A 27,343-nucleotide genomic window follows, 5' to 3' on the forward strand; every position below is an offset into this window, starting at 1 on the left:
AATTTTCACTGAAATATTGGGCCTTTGCCATTTCTGTTTGTTGTGTGCATGCATTTCGCCATCTGTAAGTACGGTGATCGTTCATGAAGCCAGTATGCTTGAACTTTGACCACAGTGAATCTCTAAACGTGTACATTTGAATGAGGTCAGCTGTAACCCAGGGCAGGTGTGTCCCAGAGGGGCAAATTCCAAACACGTTAGAGCTCAGACTTAAAAAATGCAATTGCAGAGTCTCGATCCGATATTAGACTTAATCTGTGCCATGGTATGTTCTTGAGATCGTTTAAAAAGGATTCAAGATTAAATATTTTGAAAGACCTGTTGATTATAATCTTGGGAGGGGATTTAGTGGTTTTTATTTTGCGTATGCGGTATACTAGATAATGGTCACTGAAACGGTTAGGGAGAACGCCCGTCTCCTGGATTCTGTCAGGACAACTGGAGAGAATCCAATCTAGCAAGGTATGGTTCTGTGGCTTTTAATATTAATGTGAGTTGGGGAGGAAATTAATTGTGTTCGCTGCAAAGTCTTAAACAGTGTACATGATTTATTATTTCTAGGATTCAGCTATCGTATATACTCGAGTATAAGCCAACCCGAATATAAGCTAAAAAATTTTACCTAAAATTTTACCTAAAAAAAACTGGGCAAACTTATTGACTCGAGTATAAGACTAGGGTGGGAAATGCAGCAGCTACTGGTAAATTTCTAAATAAAATTAGATCCTAAAAAATTCTATTAATTGAATATTTATTTACAGTGTGTGTATATAATAAATGCAGTGTGGGTGTATGAATAGTGTGTGTATGAGTGCAGTGTGTGTGTGTGTGTTGCAGAGCCTTGGTGGGGGGTGGGCATTTTTGTTATTTTAAAAAATATATATATTTTAATAATTTTTTATTATTATTTTTTATGTATTATTTTTTTTGTTTTATTAGTAATTTTTTTATTATTAATATTTTATTATTATTTTTTTTTTCGTCCCCCCCTCCCTGCTTGATAGATGGCAGGGAGGGGGCTCTCCTTCTCTGGTGGTCCAGTGGCATTGGCAGTTCAGTGGAGGGGGGCTGGCAGAGAGCGCTTACCTCTCCTGCAGCTCCTGTCAGCTCCCTTCTCCTCCGCGCCGGTCCGGTCAGCTCCCTTCTCCTCCGCGCCGGTCCGGTCAGCTCCCTCTGCAAGTCCCAGTGTAAGTCTCGCAAGAGCCGCACTATGACCCCGCGGCTCTCGCGACACTTACACTGGTAGCTGACAGAGGTGCTGAACGGACCTGCGCGGAGGAGGAGGGAGCTGACAGGAGCTGCAGGAGAGGTAAGAGTTCTCTGCCAGCCCCATTGTATGTATTATGGCAATGTAAATTGCCATAATAAAGACAATGACTCGAGTATAAGTCGAGTTGGGGTTTTTCAGCACAAAAAATGTGCTGAAAAACTCGGCTTATACTCGAGTATATACGGTAATCAATATTAAAATCTCCAAAAACCAACAGTTCACTTTTTTGGTTTTGAGCTACAGTTTCACTTAGTAGTTGGGCTATGTCAGAAAGGGAGTGAACCGGAGAGCAAGGTGGGCGGTAGATTCCAGCATCAATGATAGTTTTACTAAAAGGGATCTCACTTGTGCCAGAAAGGAAATCAAAGGCAGAAGGGGAGTTATAGTTTTTAAAAGGAGTTCATTTTATGGACTTGTCAACATAAATAACAATGCCTCCTCCGCTCTTTGCTCTGTCATTTCTAAAACATGAATAACCCTGTATTGCAATGGCAGAGTCTGGTATTTTAGTTATTAACCATGATTCTGAGAGCACAATTATTTTTGGTTTGTAATGGGAACACCAGGCTTGCAGTGCATCCAGTTTAGGGAGCAAGCTACGGATGTTGCATTGCACAAAAGAGAGGCCTTTTTGAGTTGGGAGATTAGGGCTGGAATTAGCTGGGGGACCTGGGATAGACTCCACATTTTCAAGGGCAAGTAACATAAGGAATAGGAATTTGGACATAATTTTTGTTTGGCCATATAGTGAATGGGATACTTTATAATTTTGTGAGGTGGAGGTAGGAGGGCTATTTTTTTTTTTTTTTTTTTTTATAACTCTCCACCAGCACTCAGCAGATACGTTACAGCAACAGAGCAGGCCATGGTGTATGCCAATTTATTTTCCAGTTTGAGGTGTGTGCTTATGGTGGTAGTGATGTGAATTATATAAATAGAGATATAAATCGAGATATATAAATATCAATAACATAAGCAGCCGTGGTTGAGTTTTAATTCTTCATAGGAAATTAAACACACAGATCGGGTTAGAGTTTATCCCTAGAACTCTACAAATAAAAGGTGATCACATTTGTAGACTGAATAGGGAAGAAAGAAGAAGAAGAAAAAAAATCAGACTTTTCTAGAAACAAATGTGGTTGTTTCTAATCTTTCAAGCTTGTATCTTTTCTTTTTCCACAGCTCGTTAACCAGACAGACAGAAAAACTCAGATCCAGGCTGTATGCAGCCAGGTGTTTCATATCTTCAAAAGGAGTGCCCATTATCCTCAGTTCAAAGCAATTAGTGCTTAAATAAGCAAACTAGATTTATGCTAATTAGCCAAACAAATCTTTGAAGTTTGCAGTCAGTGTGTGATTGAAATGGGAGCATTATCAGACCTTGCCTTAAGTGAATGTCAAATGCAGCTTTTAACTCACCAAAAAAATGCAGCTATGCAAGTCTTTTATTCTTCATTTTGGCAAAGTATCACAAAAAGTGATACAATAAAAAAGAATTTTAAACAATAAAAGGCCTCATTATATTTGGTTTGTATAACTTTGCATTTCCATTTTTTCCTCTGGCACTAGACTTAATGTGATCCCCCCATGGGAGTGTGGAATGGATGACTTTTGGGGTCTCTGTTGCTTAAGAATAAGGAGATGAGAAGACTGGGTCAGCTCAAGAAAATATGTTATTCCCCCTAACCCCCCCAAAGTAAAAAAAATTAAGCCACTTTTTAAATAAATTGTATCGTTTCTACAAACCTTTCAGGAAATAGGGTATTTTTGTGCAGTAGATAGTATTAGCCCAGACTTTTGTATGAATGTCTCTCTAGAAAGATTTGGACTTGGAATTTCAGCAGATCCGTATTATTACCAAGATATATTCCGTGGCCACTTTATTATGTACACAGCTTCAGTAACAAACAGGCAAAATGTAAATCAGGTGGCTTCAACTCAATGTATAAAGCATGCAGTCATTGTCTTGGTGTTTAGATATTGTTAGAAACCCCCCCCCTCAAAAAAAACATTAGAATAGGTAACACGTGTAAATCTTAAGACTGGGAGATTGTTTGCGGTTTGCCTCTTGTTCCCAAATGCAATGCTTGTCTTGCAGTTACTTTATGGCATGTTTTTCATCTACAATGCTCTGTAAGCATTATCTTTAACAGTGGTATGATTATTAATGTCTGGTGTGGTGGAGTCTCTGCAATTTCTGGGTTTACAAAGAAGGATTTGATAAACAACATTGAATATGTGGCTCTTTCGGAGCAACATTTTTCTCCTCATCTGCTCTCCTGGGAGATCACTAATGGAAAAGGAGTCTGCATTAAGGACAAATTGTCCTGTGCTGCCTCAAGATTATTAGAACCCTATGACGAACGGTAAAAAACAAAAGTAGTAATAGAAGATCACAATCGCGAAGCACGTATTATGGGAAAAGACATTTAAGGTAAAGTTTACATGAAAGTAAAAAAAAAAAAAAAAGTTAAAAAAAAAAAAAAATAATTTCATGCTCCCTGAAATGTAAGTAACATAAGGAGAGATTTACTACCTTGTTCAATAAACTATACAGCTTCATTTCCCAAGGTCTTTAAGAATCAATATAACCCCACTGGAAGATCCTTGAATCTTGCAATGTCAAAACGAGATATACCATTGGAGTTAATATGCCAAAAAAAATACCATAAATAACGGACTTCCAAAAACAAAAACAAAAAGCTACAGCAGAATAAAGTAGCAAGCAATGTACTGCCAAAGATCTGTTTCCTCCATTTGTGTTCTCCCTGCGCAGTCTGGATGAATATAAAGATGGATGTTTAAAAAAACAACAGCTAACTGGCACCAGGAGGAATGCAATTCTCAGTCGTCATTAACAGACTGGCAGATCACATGCAATGGTCGTCAATAGAGGATTCATTGCAATGGTAAGAGGCTCAATAGAGAACAAGGTGGAATCAAGACATGCAGCACAGGATAGAAATAATTCTGTTATACCCCCTCCCCCACCGTAATATTTTGACTTTCATTGTTTTTGGTTTCTTTCTTGTTTTTGGGTGTAAGCACCAAATGCTTCATTTCAGCCTTGCAGGATTATTTGCCAAATACGTGCAATTTCTCCCCACTTTATCTAGTAAAGAGATAATGGTACGATACGATCTGCAACCCTTATTAAAATAGATTTTTTCCTTTAAGTTCTTTTTTTTTTTTAATTCTTTATTTTTGCACACGACAGGTAAGGCAAGAGGAATACAACTGTGTGGCTTGCGCAGAAGCCGAAGTACAAAGAATAATAGTGCAACCATAACGATTAACATCAGCACACCTGACTAGCCACTCTATACTTCCTACATTACTTGCCTCCTATCGAGGATTTTTTAATTTTTTAATTCTTCATTTTTACCCAAGATATGAGCAGCAAGATTTCAGTAATGTTTAGGCTAGCGCAGAAGCCCTTTTTGAATAGAATCTTACAGTGATATAGTGCACAAGAGTACATATAAATAAGCCTCTCTTTGGTTTCTTCGTTCTTCGCCACCTATCTAGGGTTTTATAATTATTCCAGGCTATGTAGCTGAATATGGAGCTCTAACTCTATGCGCCAGGTCTACCTTTAAGCATCCTCGTTTCTCCGTTTGTTGAAACATGCCCGGGAGACAGATAAAATAATATACAAAAAAGGAAAAATACTAAGAGGAATGAGACCTAAGAAGGAGATATACCCCTATATACTGATGGGCCGAAGCCCATATAGGCCAGATCAAGGCCTGAAATAGGACTGAATTAGGAGAAAATAGAAAAGACTAGGAGAAGAAGAATAGAGAGAGAAGGAAAAAGAGAAAAAGCAGGTGTAGCCAGGGAAAGAGAAAGGGGGGGGGGGGGGGCCTGGGGAGGGCCGGTCAAGGTAAACAGAGTCTAGGACACCGTCAGTATCCCGCGGCCCTGGCACCTAGTTATTCACTCGTTCGTATCCCTTCAGTCGCTACTGGAGCCCACCAGACTGTTATCCCATGGTTCCCAGGTCCTCTGGAAAGATATAGCCATCCCCTTCAATCTAGCGGTCAGGTCATCCATGACTCTGCTTTCCCGTATCCTGGATATAACCCCTCGGAACTCTGGTCCCTCGGGTGAGAGCCATGCCGTGGCTATCGCTCTGCGCGCACTTAGAGTGATCGTGTGTACCAGTTTCTGTTCTCTCTTCGTCCAACCCTCGATGGACCTGTTGAGTAGGTATATCCACGGGTTCATGACCAAAGGCTTACCGAACGTTTGTTTCAGCAGACCTTCTACTGATTTCCAAAAGCCTTGTATTTTGGGGCATTCCCACCACATGTGGATGTAAGTGCCTCTTAATCCGCATCCCCTCCAACAGTCGTCTGTATCTACTTTCCGCATATTGTGTAGGGTCACCGGTGTAGAATACCATCTGAACATGGTCTTCCATGCCTGTTCTTGCATCGTAACACAGATGGAGACGTTTCTGTTTGCTTCCCATATCTCCTGCCACTCTATGCCTTCCAATGCCTCCCCTAAGTCTGCTTCCCATTTATCAATGTATTTCAATCTGCCCCATTCCTTAGTTTCAGTGCTAAGGTGAGCGTATAGGATCGTGACCATGCCCTTGGGTGTGGTGCCCTCTAGACATAATCTTTCGTAGAAAGATAGCTTACACTGGGCTGCTGCTTTAATGCAAGGTCTCCTAGCGAAGTCTCGTATCTGGATATAGCGAAAAAAGTCCGCTGGGGTCAAGTGGTTACCTTGCTGAAGTTCTTCGAATTGTATAAGTTCCCCGTTTTTATATAGTTGGTGGATACGTTGTAATCCAGCCTTTTCAATGTTTCGGAAGTTTCTAGGGGACATCCCAGGAGGGAAGTCTCTGTTCCTGAGTATCGGAGCCATAGGGGAGGGGGATGAAGTAAGCCCATATTTGACGCTGTTAGCATCCCATAGGTAAAGGGAATTAAGTATGGCCGGGCATGTTACCCTTATCATCGGCCTTTTGTCCTTCGAGACCCATAAGGTAAACTGGGGGACATCTAGACCCACCATCATGGATTCTATCTCCACCCACCTTCTTTCCCCCATTGGGGAGTGCCACATGGCCACCTGGGTTAGCTGGGCTGCCAGGTAGTAGAAGTACAGGTTCGGCAACCCTAGTCCCCCTCTATCCTTTTTCCTATATAAGACTTGTCTAGCTATCCTATGTCTCTTATTTTGCCAGACAAAATCGCCTATCGCCCTCTGTAACGGCACCAGTTGAGATTTCGTGATTCGTACTGGCAGAGCCTGAAACAGGAATAGGAGGCGGGGTAGAATGTTCATTTTCACGGAGTTAATACGCCCTATCCAGGAAATAGGGTTATCCGTCCACTTGTCTAGGTCCCCTATCAATGTCCGTAACATGGGTTCATAGTTTTCTGCGTATAGCTTTCCGGGGTCTGCCGTTAGGTTAACGCCTAGATATTTTAAGGAGTTCGATTCCATCCGGATTTGATACTTTTCCTTTATCAGGGAGATATCAGCTTCCGGTAACCCTATTGACATTGCACTGGATTTCTGGATATTCGCCCTGTACCCGGATAGTTCCCCATAGACCCGTATCTCTTCCTGTAATGCTAACAAGGACTCGATCGGGTTTGTGACTGTCAGAAGGACGTCATCGGCATAGGCGGAGACTGTGAACTCCTTATCCCCTACTCTGACCCCTCTAATATTCGGACGTTTACGTATTGCCTGTAGTAAGGGTTCTAGTGCCAGCACGAATAGTAGGGGAGAGAGAGGGCACCCCTGCCTGGTTCCGTTGTGCAGCTGAAACGGGTGTAGTGGGGCTCCCGTAATCTGTATCTGTGCCCGTACGTTGTGATACATCGCTTTGGTGACTTGTATGTATTCTTCTGGGAAGCCAAGATGTTTCAATACTGAGAACAAGAATCGCCATCTGACCCTATCAAAGGCCTTCTCAGCGTCGATGGAGACCACTAGAGAAGGAACTCCGGTGGCCACTTGTTTCCAAATAAGGTCGACGTTCCGCCTGGTGTTCTCGAACAATTGCCGTCCTGGAATGAATCCGACTTGGTCCGCATGTATAAGAGAGTTCAGAAGCGGATTCAACCTTTCCGCTTGTATCTTTGCCAATATTTTCAGGTCATGGTTTATTAACGATATGGGTCTGTAGTTTTCAGGTTGGAGCGGGTCCCTCTCAGGTTTGGGCAGTAATACAATAGTGGCTAGTACCATCTCAGAGCCTAGATGTTCACCCTGTCTTAAGCGATTGAATAGTGCAGTCAAGTGAGGGACAAGCTCCTCTCTGAAGGTCTTGTAGTATGACCCGTCGAAGCCATCCGGTCCCGGCGCTTTGTTACCCTTCAGGCTCGAGATAGCGCTATCAACTTCTTTCTCGCTGATCTCCACCGCTAGGTTAGCTGCTGCCTCTCCGGTCAGTTTGGTCAGACCGAGGTCTTCCAGATAGCGCAAGATGTCGCCCTCCCCCTGCTCCCCCCGGGTGTTGTCATCTGGAGTATGATTGTATAGGTGTTCGTAGAATGTCTCGAAAACCTGCGCGATTTCCGCCGGATTAGTTTTAGTCGTGCCGTCCGGGTGTCTAATGGCCGTGATGTGGGGCCGGGTTTGTCTAGGCCGTAGCGTTCTAGCCAGCAGGGTGTCCATTTTGTTGGCTTTGTCGAAGAACGTGCGTTTCGACCACGCCATAGATCTGGCCGTATCGTCCAGTAGTAGGGTGCGTATGTTCCTCCTAACCGCCCCCAGCTGTTCGTATGTCGTAACATCCGGCGAGGATTGGTGTTTCTGCTCTAGATTCCTCAGTTGTTTCAGTAGAGTGTCGAGTTGATGGTGCTTCAGTTTCTTCTTCCTTGTGGCCAATTTAATGAGGTTCCCCCGAATCACTGCCTTATGCGCCGCCCATACTGTACTAACGCTCACGTCTGGGGTGGTATTTGTGACAAAGTATTCTATAATGTCCTTCCGAATCTGTTCCATTATCCCAGTGTCCCTCAATAGAGAAGCGTTTAGTCTCCAGGTCCAAGGGCTCGCTATACATAGGTTTCCAAGTATAATGGAGACATCCGCGTGGTCCGACCATGATATATTACCAACTTCCGATCGAGCTATCCTGGGCAACCCCGTTGCATTGACCAGGAACAAGTCTATCCTGGAATAGGTGCCATGGGGGGCCGAGTAGAACGTGTAATCCCGATCCATTGGGTGTTGTGCCCTCCAGACGTCTACTAATCCTGTACCTGCAATAAATTTTTTCAGTATCCGGTCTTGCCCTCCCATCCCCTGCGACCTCGGGCCTCCGTCTCTCGAGCTCCTGTCCGCAGCCGGGCATGGGGTGGCATTAAAATCCCCTCCCATGAGAATCAGTCCATGAGGCAGTGCGGCAATCTTGCCTCTAATCCCATCCCAAAAGGCGGCGTCCGGCTGGTTCGGTGCGTATATATTAATTAGATGTACGCAGTGTGAGTGCAAAGTGCCAGAAACAAAAAGATAGCGTCCCTCCGGGTCGGCATCTTGAGTTGACATCTGAAAGGGGCAAGTACGTTTAATGACGATGGCCACTCCATTACGTTTACGTCGTGATCTAGCTTCAAATGAACCCGAGAATGTATGGTCCCGAAGTCTAAAGGCGGCCTGTTTAGGGAGGTGTGTCTCTTGTAAGTAGGCTATTTCCGAGTTCATCCTCCTTAACTCCTGAAAGAGGAGGCGCCGCTTCTTGGGGGCGTTCAAGCCCTTAACATTCAACGTGGTGACCTTAAGCTCCATCATGGAGTATGTTTAGTACTACAATGCTACTGATTCTCTGCAGACGTCTGGTGAGCTGCAGCCGCGCCCCAGGGCTCTCACAAGGTACCAACCCCCCGAACGCCACCCCCGAGAGAAGGAGAATGGGAGAAAAGGAGAGAGAAAAAGATAGGGAAGGAGGAGAAGATAAGAAAGATAATGGCATCTGGACTGAGCCGGATGCAACAGTGATTCTGGACTCACTAATCGCCAGAATGTAGTGGGTAGCGCTTGCCCACGTCTCCGCCACGCTCAACGCAAGGAGGAAACTGAGGATCCCCAAAGCTCCTACTCCTACGCGCGCATCGCATACGGTTTTGACCTCTAGGCTTCAAGGAGCAAATCCCCATCCCCTCTGACGTGACTACTCTCTATTGCGACAGTTGCTTAGTAAATTCCGGGGATCCTAAGCTCATAAGCCCTACTCCCCATAGGGGGAAAGTAGGGGGATATGGAGGTGAGGCGGCTTTCCAGGCTCCACCTCCTCTCCCGCGCCTCTATACTCGGTCCCACCTCACACCTATGGGGGCCCCTAGAACTCACACTAGGCAGGTGGTCTAGGGTCCTAATCTTGTGCTTCATCAGGTATAAACAGTAACAGTGACCATATGCGTGGCTTGAGTATATTCAAAACAATCCTCTGTCATTAATACAAAAATGGAAGGTATAACATAACCCGATAATCTCGGTGAAACATATATTAAAATGATTTATCACAAGGCCCCCTTTTCGTTAGAACACATATTACCCAATTCGGGGCAGTGTCCCTAATACCATTTTGAGGCAGCCAAGATCAGTGCCATCTACCTTATGTAACGAGTATATACCCCTACACGCAGGATCCAGTCCTAACAGATGACAGTACAGAGGAGAGATACGTCTACCGGACCTTAGAGTGGCCGGACTCGACGTAATAGGATAAGACAGAGTCAGGAACGATCCGAGGTCAAGGGCACAAAGAGACAGCGAAAACGAAAACTAGCCGGGGACTGGTACACAGGAATCAGCAAGCCGGCAAACAGTACAGAATAGGATAAAGCGAAAACGAAGTCAGAATACAAAGCCAAGGTCAAATACGGAGAAACACAACTGAACACAACAAGCACTAAAGGGAACTGTAGCAGAAACCACGATAGGGCAAGGAACTAAGGGAAAAGGGTAAGTATAAGTAGCCTTCAAACTAATGTGATTGGCTCCTGTCACTTCCACTCCCCCAACAGGTAAGTGTATGGGGTGATTGGCATGACAGGAGCCAATGGGAGCCTTTTTGCAATTTAGGCTCCCACTGTCTCTTTAAGAGCGCGCCCGAGATTCGCGGCGCGCTCTTAGCTGCAGGCGGGACACGTGACCGCTTCTCGCGGTCACTGCCCGCCTTCCTGTCAGAACAGTCGGACGAGCCGCGCGCGGCTCGTGCAGCCGCAGGACCGCGCGCGGCTTGAAGAGAGGACCGCGTCCGGCCCCCGGATAAGGTAAGTACCGCTACACCTTAATAGGGGTCCCAACAAATAGGATGTGCTCCAGGTTCCCAGTCCCGCTATGCTTGACCTCTGCAAGGGCTGTCGTGAGTGCGCAGGTGTCCCGCCTCCCAGTGGCCTCCCTTGGCAACCACCCCACTCGTCTGAGGGCATCCCATATCTCCCTTAATAAACCAAAGGTGCTCCCGTTCAGGGCCGGGCAATAGGGCCTCTAGTATCAGACGTTGGGATTAGGGGTATCTCGGAATCCAACTTGGAAATAATGGGTAGTGACATAAGGTTAACGCCTATATTGGGTGATATATTGTAGGTTTCAACTCCCCTTTGATCCTGTAAGTGCTACGGCTATGTGTATTTTGGAGCATGGGCAGTTCAGGGTTCTAATGCTTGGCCTATCTGGGATGTGGTGAATTGTAGTGTCAACTAGATTCGCACATGCCCGTATATCCACAATTCCGGATCAGTCGTGTGTTATCCCCCCGCCAACGTAAGGTGTTACCTGTGGGCGCCCCTCCCTCCCCCCCCTGCCAACAAAGCAACAGTATAACGTAGTGTTTGGTGTTCATATAAACAGCTTATGAAGTATAGCAGGATTGCTCCTCCCTTCCCTGTCTGCTGTACCTCTGGCAACAGTCGTAATAGCGCTGTAAATCATGTTTATTGACATTATACATCTTTTATATTTTTATGTTATTTTTATATATTTTTATGCTTTTAGAGTTTCGTAGACCGCTTTATTCGTTGATACGTATGGTTTTTTTTTTTTTTTTTTTATTTTTTTAGTTTTTTTTTTTGTTTGTTTTTTTTTACTGTTTTTGTATTATGATTGTTTTCTCCCCCCCTCACATGTTCCGTTTTTATGTGTGTTTTAAGGGTCGCCCTACAATGTCAACAAAGCTGAAAAACCCTGCGGGTATGCTAGGGTCCCAATCCACTCGGCCGTACTATTAACTAATAACTATAAGCTCCCAATCAAGGTGGGCAAAAGGTCACGTAAAGGCCATGGCTAACATACGGACCGCATCCCATGGGGGTCCCATATACAAACCCGTGTATAAGCAAAGGAAAAACACATAACAAAAAACTACATAACAATGTCAATGGTAGGCGAAAGTCCCACTTGGGGGGTCAGTCAACATGTAACCCCATGGCTCGTGTTAGAGTGTCGGTACCCAGACTGGGCGAACCAAAACTCGGGCAGTTTGAGCGGTATCCCCCCTGTCCCCCCCCCCCCAAATGAACACCACTCCAACGGTGCCACTGCGGCCTGAGCAAGACCCCGAATAAAGGCAGAATATTACCTTAGTCACACTGCAACCCATGAGTATAAGGAGCGGAGGCGTCCACCCAGGCCTTCATGGCCAGTAGCCCCTGTATTCGGATTGTACAAGGAGCGTTACTGAGTATAATCGAGTCGTGTAAAAGTTATGGCCCGGGGCTGGATCAGGAGCACCCCTCAACATATCCCCCTCCCCATAGGACATAGCCATCCCCCGGACACCCCTGGGCGTGATACCCCCTGGAGAGAGTGGCATCCTGGGGCCCTATAATACGATACCCTCCGCAATTAGTTGTGTCCTCTCGGTCCTGACTCGCGCCACTCCGTCTGCAGCTGGGGAAGGCCCTCCGGATACATCGCTACGTTGGGGAGGTCGGGTGGCGGCTGGACGCCTAAACCACGGAGCAGTCGATGCGGATCACCTCCCGGGGCCAGGATGTGCGCCCTGTCCCCACGGAACACCATCAATTTGAAGGGAAAGCCCCAAGCGTATTTGATGCCGGCTCCTCTCAAGGCGTCAGTGATGGGGCGCCAGTCTCTCCTTCGTTGCAGTGTGGAGGGCGCCAGATCGTGGTAAAGGGATATCACTCCCCCCGCATGTCGTATGGGTCCATCACGGCATTTCTTCATTAGGGCCTCTTTGGTCCTGTAATGCAGGAATCGGAGAATTACGTCTCTCGGGGCAGTTGTATCGTTCCTTTGGCTTCTCAGGGCCCTGTGTGCCCTTTCAATGTGCCAATGTTCCTCTGGTATATTCGGAAGTAACGGTTTGAGGATGGTGAGTACAAGCCCTTGCAGGTCGTCATCTGGGCCCTCAGGTAAGCCTCGTAGGCGGAGGTTATTTCTCCGAGAGCGGTTCGCCATGTCCTCGATGGCTAGGTCCGTCTCGACCAGGTGTGCTGTTACCCGGTTTAACCGCTCAATCACGGCATTGTGGGCCAGTGTGGTTGTCTCCATGCGGTCTTCGAGTCTGGCGGTGCGGTCACCTAATGCCCCGATCTCGGCCTGGAGAACCGCGGTGGACTTAGCGATTTCACCGGCCAGAAAGGCCTTCACCTCTGCTAGTTTCGCCAGGATGGTATCCTGGCCCCTTGGGGATTCTTCTCTGCCCGCACGAGGCGAAGACTGCGGTGACTGGTCGACGCCATCTTGGGTCCCTTGTCGGCCTAGCCTTTGCGCCGACATTAGATCGAGGACTGTCCCCCCAGATTCAGTGCCCCTCTTTGGTTGCTTCTTGGAGGGTCTCTTCTCCATGGCAGGGATTATCTTGGGGAGTTTTGCGGACAAAAAAGGTCGCTTTTGTAAGCTTTTTATGCGCGGTTAAGCGGAGCTCTAGTGAGACACGTCTAGTCTCATCGACGGTCAGACCACGCCCCCTTTCCTTTAAGTTCTGCTTCAATCACAGAAGCAAAAATTAAAAGGCACAATGAAGTCTATCTACTGTGAAAATCAAAGTACATTTTTGCAGAGATACACCCCCGCTTTAAACTGACAGCTCTCTGACAGGTATACTAGAGCAGAAAAAGCACCAACTGTTGCTTTAAAACAACCTCCATCAGTTTCCAACGAGGCACTCATCACAGGGTAATAAATGTCTATGGCTGCAAACAGCTTTAGAACTGTGTGTTAGTGATGTGAGAAGCAAAATGCATACTAAACTACAGTAGTTCAGTTATCCCATATAAAGTGACAATGTCAGAATTGTCATAACAAGTGGACCTTTTTAACGTTACTTTCCACAGATTAATATTATAGCAGAAGAATCCTTTTCAAAGCTGTCAGAGAATATTATATTGTAACAATAACAGTACACACGCTGCAGTGATATATTTTTTACTATCTACACATGTCTTGTGCCAACCTTATTTTGATGTGACAAGTCTTGGAAAAAAAACAATATATACATCTTGATGGACTGATGCACTTATTGAGATTCATTAAATTTGTATGGGATTTCTCTATTTACCTTTTTTTCATTGCTTTTCACCCCTTTTGTGACAGCCAACGTGACTGACCAGGCATGTCCCACTAACACGAACAGCCAAACCTTGAATCGAGTGGCTGCAACTCAATACATAAAGCCTGCAGACAAGGTCTAGGGATTTAGATAATTCCACCAAACATTCTAAGTAGTAAGGCATGGAGAACGTAGAATGTAAAGTTATTTAAGCATTGCTTTCTGTTCCACTATAAGAGCTCTCTATAGTGTCCCTTTTTTCATGGCTTTTAACCTCTTTGTTACCAAAGGCATGCCAAATTAATGAACACTGGGCAAGAGGCAGCAAAATAAAATATTCAGGTACAAAGTTAAAATAAACCAACTAGCTTACTCCATAAATCACATTAGTTGGCTTGACAATATCCAGTAGCTTTTCTCCAAATCTGATAATATTTCCGACTATGGAAACTACACCAACAGAGAGGGATTGAATCATACATGTTGCTAGATAATAGAGGTATCAAAATGGCCAGACTGTGCTACTTGGAGCCATTGTAACAGTGGCTTTTCAGGACAGCCCAAAGATAGGGCAAACCACAGTCTGCAGAGAAATCAGAGTCCCGCAAGAGTCCCATCAGAGACCTTTTTTCTACCAATGTCTAAACACTGCTTAATTAAATCTGAGCCCACGGGAGGTCACTAGTCATGATTAGCGCATATGTGATTGATTGGATACTAATTAGTACCCAACCGCTGTGCAGTCAGTGGGTACCCAGACAGCAATTGTTGGTCCTCTAGAGATGCAAGTTTCTTGGAAATTGTTGCAGATTATTTGAATGAATATTTTCCAGTGGCCCCGGTCGTTTTAGCCTTTCATTGTAAAACATTACTGCTTGTAGAAAGTGTGATATTTCTATTGCTGAGTTAACACACCTCTAGTGGCTGTCTTCCTGGCAGCCACTAGAGGTGCTTCCGTTGCAGTAACAGAGTCAGACTCTGCAATTAAATGCTTCTCAAAAAGTGCATTTGACAGGCACAGCATGGCATTTTGCTGTGCATGCACACTAGCCATAGGGAAGCATTGGATTGGCAAAAATGATCAAGACTGATGACCTCAGCGAGACATGCGCACTGTAAGATATAAGGTAATTAAAACTTGCTGGACACCTTTTAGTCCTCACAAGGTGGACCAGACACCTAATAAGTAGGGTAAAAATATAGCGTTAGGAATACGTGTGTGTTAAAGGTGCTCTTTACATCTAGTTATACAAGCAAATCAGCTTAACGTGAAGCTAATATCATAGCTTTTCCCTGTTTATAAGATGCAGGCAATCTTCTTGTTAAAGATTAGAAGACCAAAAACAAAAAAACATGACTTATTATGTATTCTATGCTTCTTTCTTGGTATCAAACAGTCATAGCAATAAATACATTTTAGATAAGTACTGGAGAGAAATGCACGATGAACACAAATTTTCCAAAATGCAATGTCCTAATTAGTACCATTTACTGAGTAAATCACTATCGGCAGTTTATCACTTTTCGCGTGGCTCAGCTTTTTCATTGAGTTCTGAAAAGATGTTTGTTTTTCCATATTTACACCCCCTCTCTTCCCCACCCCTCCCCCCCCCCGCACCTCCCAATAATTAGTTCCTTCTTGTGTAACCCTCTGAATCTGCCTATGAAACATATGACTGCAGTGATATCCTAAGGCCTCCGGTTAAATCCTGATTGACCCCAGTTAAATAGTAAACCTAGGGCTCTTCTTGTGCAGCCTATAAAATATAACGTGATGTGTCAGCTATAATAAATAAGAACAAAAATACTCAAAATAAACATGATCAGTAAGTTATTGTTCCAGCATTTTGTCAGATGTGTGCCACTAGCCCAGCTGGAACATAATTATACTATAAATATATGGTGTATGTGCGTAACAAGAGGCATAATGGATAGAAAAATAAAAATCTTTAGATTGTAAAATAACGTGTAACTGCAAGGGCTTTCAAGAACTCACATTTCTGAAAAGGCTTTATTCTCGCCTAATAAAAGATCAGAACCTTCCATAAAATTTAAAAGCTGAAAGATTTTTATATATAAATGATAGATATATAAACACAAGCCAAAAAGGTTATCACTTTTGATGGCAGTGAAGCTGTATGACAGAAATACGTACCGGTTATCATTTAGCTGGGTATATCGGGGCTGTGGATCTGAATCCTGATCGTTCACATCGTAGCTAGCAGCAGCATCCTAAACAAACACCATGGTAAAAAGCAAAAAATAAATAAATAAAACACACATAATATAACCAGCATTAATTAAAGTGACACACACATCATTTCCCCTTATCTGTTCTATCCCGCCCATTTATTTTTCTACAGAGCGGTGTAAAGGAATCACGATATCTAACTGCATTCAGTTTTTCATCAACCTAATGGCTTCTACATAATAAATTTCAAGTGCACTGCAGCAAGTGAATCTTTGGAGCGGTTTGTGGCAGGAGAAATCAATAATCAATCCTCCCCCCCCCCCTCGTGAAGCAGATGAATGCCTACCCATGCATTATTGAACTCTTCATTAAATACACATGCAGAGAAAATAAATTACAATAAAAAGTCTTGCAAAAATCTATTTACCAGTGTAGGTCAGAGTAACGATAAAACCAATTTCACAGTGAGAGCTGGGACAAAAAAAAAAAATCTACGCAGTTTAAACATTCCTCTATTTGTGACCCGTGTAAAAAGTACACAGTCTGCAGTCAGATTGCTTAGAACTCTTCAGCCTCTATATGGTCTGCGGCAGAAACAGTCCATACGTCTTAACTGCTAGAGTGGCAGGGGCATGTGCAAAGTCTTGGGAAGTTATGTGTTGCTATCCATTTAAAGGGTAAAAACATGTCTCCGTATTGTCACATAGTCCATTCTTCCTGTCCTCTTGTCTAGGGGTTCAGAAGGCTTACTTTGTACACGTATATCACAGAACTTTACAACAAAAAAAACAAAAAAAAAACAACACAATTGTTTGTGTTGAAATGCTGCAATATTTTATTACAAACTAATAAAAAGATAAAAACACATGAAGTCATTTCCAAGTTTAAATTGATCTATAAACGTTGATAGAACCATTTAGTAAGGAACCTTTTAAGTGTCCGTCAAGAATGGGTCTTACTTTTAAGTGCATAATATTTCATGTATATATTGTGATAAAAATATATTTTGTATTTTAGGTACCGTTAACCATCCTGAGCTAGACTGCTTGGCTAATGGCCTAAGTTTGCTCCAAGAGCTTGTGCCAAAATGACATGAATTGACATCACACATTAGCACGTTCAGAATTGAGGGATGTGTTTTATATGATAAAGGGGTGGGATTTCTCTGTAGCGGAAGAATGCAGAGAATGATGTTCAGGGAAGTAGATCTTTTATTCTGTTCATTTGCTAGAGATTATACCAGCACAGTATAAGCCAATATCTATATATAGCTCAATGTGAACCTAACATCTAGGTTCTTTAATTTTAAGTGGATTAGGCCTCTGCAGAACAACTACTGATTTACATTTACTAGCAACGTCAACAATTATTCATTTAAAGACCCCACCCGGGTCTCAATTATTTTGTCTGATATACTAGATCAGTACAAGTTGGCTATTTAATGTGCTAAAAGATTCAAAATTCTAAGTTTTAATATTTTTTTAAGATTTGGAAAACAACGAAAAAAAGACTTTCAAAAAATGCTTGTTAGTTTACACCATTCACAAATGTATTTATTCAAAACGAGGATAGTTGTGGTGATTCTCTTGTATTCCTCACTGCCCTAGCTGTCTGTAGTTACACTGCGCTGTTTATTTTGTTTAAATTTATCCATATAGAATTTTGTAAAGCACAGTGGAATAAGTTGCCGCTATATAAATGTCAATAATAATACCAATATGGAGTGTATACACTAGCTCTTCTTCACTACACAAACGAGAGTAACAGCATGTGCGCGCACAGACGACACTACTTGGCTTCTGATGCAATGCAAGGTTTTGGGATGTCATTAGAGTATGCGCATTAAAGAAAGGAGGATGATAGTAAGGATATAACGACAGCCCAAACATGTTTTTTGAAAAGCAACATAATTTTGAAATATCAAATCTTGATTTAAAAAAAATATATAAAAACATTTTCCTTATAAATATATTACAGTAACTAGTTTGTATTGATCTACTACACATGTTAAAAAACGCAGTCATGATAAATTCACTTTAAAATGGAAGTCATCCATTTCAGTACGGTCTAGAAAAGATTCCAGTTAATCATCCTGACGCGAGTGATTCCTGGAGAGAGATGATGAAAGAAAAAAAAACAAAAAAAACACAAAAAAAAAACCAATGATTCCTCTTCTCTCCCTCTAACAGATATGTTTAGATGCATTCTCAAACAAACTAATATTTTCCTTTTTATAATAACACAGCAAAACAACCACATAGCTTGTGATAACCAAGATCATGACATACTGTATATAACAAAACCCTGACAATAATGCCAAATCCCAAGAACAAGCAAAGGATTCAACAACTTACATAATTCCCTTGAAGATCAGGGTGGTTTTTCTCTATCCCGTCATCCAATATGGACACTACAATGCCTTTTCCAGTATAGCCCTGCTCCCAGGCTTCTTTTACATGCAGGTCATGGCGACTTGCATCGTACTGAAAAAAAAAAAAATAACAGAGGTAAGTGATAATACCAGTTTCACCAAACAAAATATTTTCAAATAAGAAAGCGCTTGAAAGCAAAAAACACACACACAAAACATTTTTTTTGATGCAACATACAACTCTGGGAGTTCATGACTAGCACCAATAATTCAAAATGCCTTGGATGTTGCTATATTGTTAAGAAGAAAGCCTTTTAGAATAAAGCAATTCTATTCCTACATGCTGTATGTATTGTTCTTTATGGTACAATAACACAAATGATGCAAGAGGCATTGAAGCCAGGCTACTGTAGAACTAGTGCTAGATTAATATATACACCGAGCATGAGAAAAGGCCTGGGGGACTCTATAATGCAAGGTGACTGCAATCACATAGTTTCCTAAACAAGATTAGCAAGCTTAAAACTCACGTGAAAATATCTCATTCTGGCTTTTTCTATCCTGACTCAAAAATCAAAAAAATCTCTCGGGGCAAACTTCTAGTGAGAAATCGTTGAAGCCTATGACTAATACCCTATTAGTCCTTCCATAGCCAGGCCATATTTTAATCCTATTACTGCTGGAGAGAGTTATCTCACACATTAAGTTAATGGCATTTTTTAATATAAGTAAATGCTCTCCTCTGAAGAAAAGCGGTTGAGCAAGCAAGATGAAAACCCATACCCCAATTTATGAAGCGTGAACCAGAAGAATGCTTTGAAAGACCCAGACGCCCTGTGCCCTTGAGCTGGGAAGAAACTGGGAGTTCATCTCATTTCAAACTTCTGGAGAAACTCTTTAAAATGTGATTGATGTATAAAACAAGGTTACTCTGGATATTAAGAAAGAAAATAGCAACTTGCTCTTATCTATGAAATTCAATAAGTGCAACTTGTGTGAGTCAGACAAAGTCGAAATGTTAACCAGAGCAAAAGAGACTCTTGTAAGCAGAAAATCAAGAAGATCTGTTATTTCTTTGAAGAAAGAGCACACTTTCTTTTTGCAACCCATAGATAGGCTTCCTGCATTGTATCCCTGAACTACTCAGGAGGGAAGCATATAGCTGTTACTCAAACAGGGAGACAGATTTTACATCGTCCTCTTAACTCAATAGAATGGGCTCATTTTTGTAGCCTTAACACATATATTAGAATTTAGAAAGGCAAGTAATTTCCCCTCTGTGTCCCTGATTTACATGCACATTTGCAACAGATTGTCTCAATAGCAATGGGAGAAACTTGTCCCTGAGCCTTAAATTAACTTAGCAGCACGGAGAGCAACGTCCCTCTGCACCATAGATTTATCCAATAGTAATGAGTCTCTTGCCTCTGTATCATGGATTCATTGAAACAAAAACAGCTTGCCTCTGCACTACTGGTATAATAGAAAGGTGAGCTGCTTATCCTCTGTACAAACCCTTAACCCAACAACCTTCTATCGCTAGTTATTGATCAGGTATGGAGAGGGGCAGGCACGTGGAGGTACTCAGAGGTCAGGCATGTGGATGCAAAAAACACACTTTGGACAGGAGTCTTTGGCTGGGTTGCAAATTATGAAAATACATGTGCAGTAAACAGATCTGTGAACCACTGTTTGTACCACGCTGCATGCATTTTTTGCAATTCTTTTAACCTAATTTAACCTGACTTCCATACTAGCCAGATGTTTCCTGCTCTCCCAGGAAAGCTTACAATGTTGGCATAATAATCACCAAGGATAAGGTACAGAAAGCAATTTCATTTTAATGGGGAAAAAAACTTAAAAACTGTGCATTTGATGGCTTTGCTGTCTCGGAGGGGATAAGCATATTTTCTTATAAGCTATTTTTTGGCAGAACATGTGCAAAGTCAGTAATTCTGAGACTTTGCAACAAATCACAAGATACCCGCTGGGTGTGTGGTCGAACCCTTGTGAATTCTATTTATATTCTTTTGTTAGAACTTGTAGGTCAGAACACATAACTCAGCTGTCTCCACGGTCTCTGACAAAGCATTTATAATTGAGATTCATAAAACAACCGTATGCCATCCAGGACACAGGTTAGCTCTCATCCATAGACGATTCATCCAGAATATTAAGGTTTAGTAAAACAGCTGTGTCAAAAAGTGTCATTTTCTGTACTTTTAAACTCCACTACCCTTGATACTTCAAATGCATTGGCTTTTATACACGTAAATTTGCATTACAGATTCTATGCAACAATTATTATTATTTTTTTTACAGCATATAAGTCTATAAATGTAAACAAAATAATTTTCTATTTGCAAAGAAGGGGTCAGACGGAGAGAAACGTATCAATACATCCACCTCCCCGCAAAAATTAATAAAACATACATACCATGGTATGTTAAAAACTGGTTTTCCTGCCCCTAATTCTACAAATATTTGTCAAGTCACAATATATTATTTTTCGAAAGTTGGGTCGATTGATTGACATTAGGTGTATATCCCTCGAAAGAGAATCGTATTGGGACATTTTATCACTCCAAAGGAATATTAGCAGCATCAACTCAATCCATTAAACAGAAAATAAGGGATTGGAAATAAATCCTTAATTAAAAGAAAAGCAACAGGAATGTTCAGAAAAGGTCAATGAATTCAACAGTGGATATAATACCAACCAATCCAACCAGTATTCAGCCTGTAATTAGACCTGATTACCATTGCTAAGTAGATTGATTCCCACTTCCCTCTGATTGTTCTAAGTAACAGGAGAATGTCAGTGAAGTTCTCCACAGCGAAGCGGTTTATATTTAGTTACTGGTGTATTGGCAGTGTGACGTGATGGAACATACATATTGATGGGTCAATGATCACATTATACTTAACATTGATGATTATTGTGGTACATTAACTCGTGGCTACACTGGAATTACAGAATGCAATCTAATTTATTCTAGACCATGTTAGTATCCTTATTTGCCATGGAAATATGTACAGTATGGTTCATGGCATAGCAGGTTAATAAGCCACAAAAACAAAACACTACATCCTAGAAAGACAGGACATTAGGAAAACAAAATAAATCACAATTTCTACCTACCAGATACCACTGCTGTAGAAATTTGGGATCTGTAGGCTCTGTAAACATATCTCTCTTCTTCCTTGTCTTTGCCACTTGTTGCTCCAACCAGTGAACCTGCAATAACATTTTACAACATGAACAGCTATGAAAACATAAAATGTTCAATAAAATACTTCAATTCCCCCCCCCCTCATCCTCCCTGAAAACAAGCTAAAATAAATAAATAAAATAGCAACTAAACTTTAAAAAAAAAAAAAAAAAATAAATAAGATTAATTACATCTTTAGTTCATTTGGGGTGTTCCTTTAATAATTGCGAGCAACATAGCCTTCTTTAGCAGTCCACATCTTAAACCCTTGAACTACTTTTATATATGGTTGCTATGAAGTGTATCAACCATATGTGTGCAGTTTTAACCCTGCACATCTGGGAGTACATTCTGACACTGCAGGGGTTGGTCTAGGTAGGATAGTAACAAAGTGGGAATAGAATATGGAAATCAGTCCGGTTCATTTATGTGAAAGCTGGAATTTGAATTCACAGAAGTGAGAGTCTCCTCAGAGTAAGCTTGTAAAGATGGTCACACAAAATGTAGAAATTAGCCTGCAAGAATTCAGACGAAAGGAGATAAAAACCTTCTTTGCCAAAGTGAAAGCCCACAGTTTTTTTTTTTAAGATGACGTGAGATGTCCTAATGTTAAGGGATTTAATTTTTTTTAATAAAACACCAAAAGGAAAACCAGCAAAATAAAAAGCAATGCAATAGCATAGCAATAAAGAGATAACATGTCTAGATATACTACAGATACAGAGTGCACAAACTCAAACCTCAACATTTTGCTACAAAATGAGTGCCCTTCTCAAGCTGACCCCTTGCAATGCGTTCTTTTTTTGGCTGCTTTATCCTTTTGTGTATAACTTTATATGAGGTTTCAGTAAAGGTTCATTGTTATTTCTATATTTGATACAAAGTTCCATATATTTTAAACCATTTCCTTTCATCTGCAAGGATTCTTATCTATGGTGTTGACCTGAACCGAAAGAGCCACAAGTGGTTATAGTGCAGTGTCCCTTTAAATGTATGAAACTGCAATTAAAAACTAAAAACGTATTGAAAAGCCTTCATAAACACCAACGGATTAAAAGCCAGCATTTCCCCTGGCCTTCATCATGCACTAAAGAGCAAGGTTGGCAAAGTGTAAAAAAACCACACACAAAAAAAAAACCCCACAAGGTTTATACATTTTAGTGTCTGTTCTTCTACTGCCCATACTTGTCAGAAGATTGAGATCTCAGGAGAATGTGCCATTTGAGGGAAATTCCACGCAGTCACGACAAAAAAAAATAAAAAAAAAATAAAAAAGGGAGCCGCATTATTAACTGCTTCAGTGAAAAAAGTCAATGGTTTAAAAACATCTACAGAGCGAAGGTAATGGAGAGCCGAGCAATAACAATTCATTTTCTAAAATAAATTGAAAGAAGGAGAACGAACCCTGAAAATCAATATAATATCATTTTCCACGCAGTCAGAGATCGAAAAAGATATTTCCCTGGATAATGTCTCAAATGGTGTGCTTATGCTACACAGAAGATGATGTTGAAGGCCAATTTTCTTTACGAGGAGCTGAAGAAGGAAAGAAGTTTCATTGGTTTCAGAATATTTCTAATTCAAATAAGACCTTTCTATTCCCGATGGTAAATATACAATGGTCTATGAAGAATATTTGCCACCTTAGTTCTGGGAGTGACAGTGTATAGGAGGGTTGTTTGTTCTGATCTTTACTGGACGGACCCATACTCAGTTTCACACCAGAAACACCCTTCCCTCTTTATTGCTGACTGCTCTGTCTATTTGTCTGTTTTTTTCCCACTTCGAAAAAGATTATGCTCATCAGGATAATGGTGTATAGGTATGGACACAATGTCAATGCTAGATGCATTCTTAGGAATGGTTGCCCAACTACATCTTCCTAGGCATTCAGCCAAGGTTCTGTAGTAGGAGAATTCTATTGCCCACTGCCCGCATTCTGTGTTGACTTCTGTGACTCTTGGGCTTTTCCTTCCATGCTTCCTGCATAAAGGTGTCTTTAAAAACAGATTTATAGTTAATCTTTTCCATGAAGACTGGTATCCGAACAATATGGTTATCACAGCTAGTCGCTTGCTTCATAGAATCACCCCCACCCCTCTCCCAGAGTCTCACAATCATTTCACTCATGTTGAAAGACTTCAGATTTGCCGATGTATTCAAGGCTGTAGGCACTCCGCACAATAGAAATATACAGCTGCCAAAAAAACTGTAGAACAGCATTTATTTTTTAAACTTGGCATGGGTTAAAGAAACCCTGCGGCTAGGCTATTTATACTAAAAGAGGCAACCCCCCCCCCAAAAAAACACAGGGCACACACATTTTTACAGTCTTGTCCAGGAAGAAGCTGTCCATCCAGATAAGCCCCCACAGACAGACAGACTCATGATTATCAGAAGGACTCTTGACTGCCTAGCTCCACAAACAAGACTGTGATAAATGTTTAAAATTAAAGCCATATTTGAAAAGCCATTAAGTCTTCATCAGAAGTACAATTACTCAGAGTGTGAGAGGGCATCAGACAAAGCGCATTTGTTCAGAGGGAGATTTATTTGCTTTATAGAGTCTAAATAACAGATGACACACCAAGTCCCTTCATCTCTGAAGCCTTATCAAAAGGCATCGCTGACAAAGAGACAGTCATATGTCTCCAACGATATCTGGAACATCAAGGTTCTAGCATTTAAAAGCCGGATGCAAAAACAGAGAAAATGATCCAGAGTCTCGCACAAAGCAGGATACCCATTTTGTTAAACAGTCAAAACACACGACTAACAAATCTCCTTTGACTGTAATATGGTTTATGGGAGATGTAAGATATCCTACATCTAAAACAGATCTCCAGGGAATTTTAATGAGAATATGGTTACTGAAGTAGCAATGGGCACTCTCTTTAAAATACAATCTATATTGCCAACGGTAGCTGCATGGATCATACTCCTTACATCATTTTAAAGGAAAGTAGATAAAGGATAACGTGGGCTGTGTGTAAACTGATAGAGATGATGCGGTCCGTTCCAATAATCCTATGTTCAGTAGGATAGTCTGAACCTGTTGTGGGATGGCCTTTCCTGCTGCTCCACATAGACTCTCTAAATAGTGCATCAAGGGTCACATTTTATTTTAAATGTTTTTTACATTTCTGCCAATAATATTTAGATGCTCTATAAAATGCATAAAAATATTGAGTGGGTCAAATTTTGCATAGACCATCCCTTTATAGTGTCTGTATAATAAAAAAAAATATATATATATCAAAAGAAAGTGGGCATAACTTTGCATCTAGGCACTGTACTTCCTAAATGGCTAGCTTATGCATGGTAAGTGCCATCCTTTAGACTATATGTTTACCTACTGCTTTTATTTTGACAAACTTTGAAATTTAAGCAGAATAAAGAAACATGGTGGGTGTCGAGATTACACAACTGAAGACCACAAATAGATAATTATATATTTAAGAAATCCTCCCTTGGTGCTAGTCAGCGCCTCCTAGGTCGTCATCCAACGGAGGACTTAATGCGCATGCAGAGCGAGTGCATTAGGCCATCCCCAATGCTTTCCTTTGGGAAGTTTCCTGATGCTCAATGTCTTCATGCAGAGCATGAGGATGTCCAGCATCAATTAGGCAACCCAGAGTCCGGTAAACTCCCTGAAGCGCCTCTAGGGACTGTCTGGTAGATAGCCACTAGAGGTTGTCTTAGTGATGCAATGTAAACATGGCAGTTTCTCGAAAAATACAATGTTTTACATTGCAGGACTAAGAGGGACAGAGACACTGCACCCAGGCCACTTTAATGAGATGGTATAGGTGCCTATAGTGTCCCTTTAATGGCAGAAAAACAGTATGGGGTTACAGTTAACACTCTCTGTCAATTACAGGCAGGGTGAGTGGTGAGTATGCAATTCCAAGAAAATATAGAAGTTTGGTTTGGTGTCATTTGGAGCGGTTGTGAATTCTTACACAGCGGTCACATTCATGGTATGGCATTTTTGAATGATTTCCCTGTAAAAGCGATTTCAATGGGGTGAAGGGGGTGTTATATTTTTAATCAAGCTGTTACACACTGTTCACATTTACGTCTATAGTCCATTACAATAAGGCTGTGTACTCTGATTTGAATCCCAGTATTCCTGATCTTTCAGTAATCACCAGGAGTCTGATACAGATAAAGGAGTTCTGCTGTAATACCACCACCTAGATGTGCAGAGAATGGGCTGAACAAAAAACACACACACACCATGTAATTCAAGTAGAATAATAGACAGTCCCTGGAGTCTGGTATCTAGTTTTCAAGCCTCTGGGGACCATGTGGTTAGTTCTCAAGAATATAAAATATTAGAATGAGTGGGGAGTGGTGTAGGAGGAGTTATGTTCAAGAAATCCTTTTGTATTACAATATACATTTATTTTTGATCTGCAGAAAAATAGAACAATAGTGTGGGACGTGATCACCACGCCAATAAAAACCACCAAGTTTAAACTTTAGCAAAAGCCAGACATAATTCAAGTATCTTTTTTTTGTTGTCATTTTTATTTCTAAGTGGTTTGGTCTCTGTCTTCATTTAAGACGGATCTAAAGTTCAGGTTTCTCCGCCTCCATTCAAGACATTTTTCAGAAAAGACAGATTAACTATTGCAGAAAAGCAACTATTTCACTTGTTTGCCGAATAGAAGCCCTGTCAGTGACTACAAACAGCAGCTTATTCATGTCTTCCATCTGGTCTCTTTAATGATGTTCTCCACAGTGACCACGAGATGGTTTTATCTCCCATGTCAATCATCACTTGGGCAGCCTTGTGTTGGTGACACATGAGGGCAGAGGGGGAAAAAACGCAAACAAATCGTTTGTACTGTACATTTAATACGGTTTTTCACATTGAACCCTTGGATCATGTGGAAAACATTATTTTTAGCACAGAGTTATGGAAATAATGTTAAGCGGTTTAAATGTTTTACTGATATGGAACACTACTTCCACACAGCTTTAGATGCAAGTATAACTACTGACAGATTACTCAGGCAAGTAAGGATAATTGCAACCGTATTTGTTGTTACCACAACATGCTACATACAAAATTATTCTCCCTTGTCTTATCTTAAAGGGATACTATAGTCCCAGGACTACAAAGCTGTATTCCTGGCACTTTAGCTCTCTCTCCCCCACCTCTCCGTCGCGCCCCCCACCGATATAAATAAAGGGTTAAAAACCATTTACTTACCTGATCCCAGTGCCGATGTCTCTTGGTGCCAGGTCGCTGCGCTAATGTAAGCGCTGCGCGCATTAGACCTCCCAATAGGAAAGCACTCAACCATTGCTTTCCTATAGGGAAATCGCTGATGCTGGATTTCTTTATCCAGAGTGTTAGGACGCCAAGCGTCTGTTACCAGACCAATAGTTTGGTAACATTTCGTATGGGCCTCTAGTGGCTTGCTTAGTGCTGCAATGCAAACATTGCAGTTTCTCTAAAACTGCAATGTTTTACATTTCAGCACCAAGTGCAATAGTTAACTGTACCCAGACCATTTCAATGAGCTGAAGTAATCCGGGTGCCTATAGTGTCCCTTTAACCCCTTAAGGACACATGACATGTGTGACATGTCATAATTCCCTTTTATTCCAGAAGTTTGGTCCTTAAGGGGTTAAGAACCAAAGTGTGCATACTAGAGAGATCAACAAATATATAGTGAAGTCCAGAAAATTAGAAAGGCCATTCTTAGTCTACACTGAAACTTTCCCGTTTCAAAATTCCATCTGAGAGCTCTGAACAAGCTATATACCTGAACAAAATGTCAATCTAAGGAGC

At 41.6% G+C, this 27,343-nt stretch overlaps 1 protein-coding gene across 1 annotated transcript in view; it reads right to left on the reverse strand.

The window, feature by feature from the left end:
• Positions 1–27,343, reverse strand: part of FURIN (furin, paired basic amino acid cleaving enzyme) — a 160,513-nt gene that overhangs the window by 33,662 nt on the left and 99,508 nt on the right. The window contains exons 4-6 of the mRNA XM_063448934.1: positions 21,468–21,563; positions 18,309–18,437; positions 15,919–15,995 (exon numbers count right to left, since the gene is read on the reverse strand). Coding sequence (XP_063305004.1) covers positions 15,919–15,995; positions 18,309–18,437; positions 21,468–21,563 — 302 coding nt within the window. The remainder of the gene's footprint in view (positions 1–15,918; positions 15,996–18,308; positions 18,438–21,467; positions 21,564–27,343) is intronic.

The sequence above is a fragment of the Pelobates fuscus genome, chromosome 3, assembly GCF_036172605.1.
Source record: "Pelobates fuscus isolate aPelFus1 chromosome 3, aPelFus1.pri, whole genome shotgun sequence".
Lineage (NCBI taxonomy): Eukaryota > Metazoa > Chordata > Amphibia > Anura > Pelobatidae > Pelobates > Pelobates fuscus.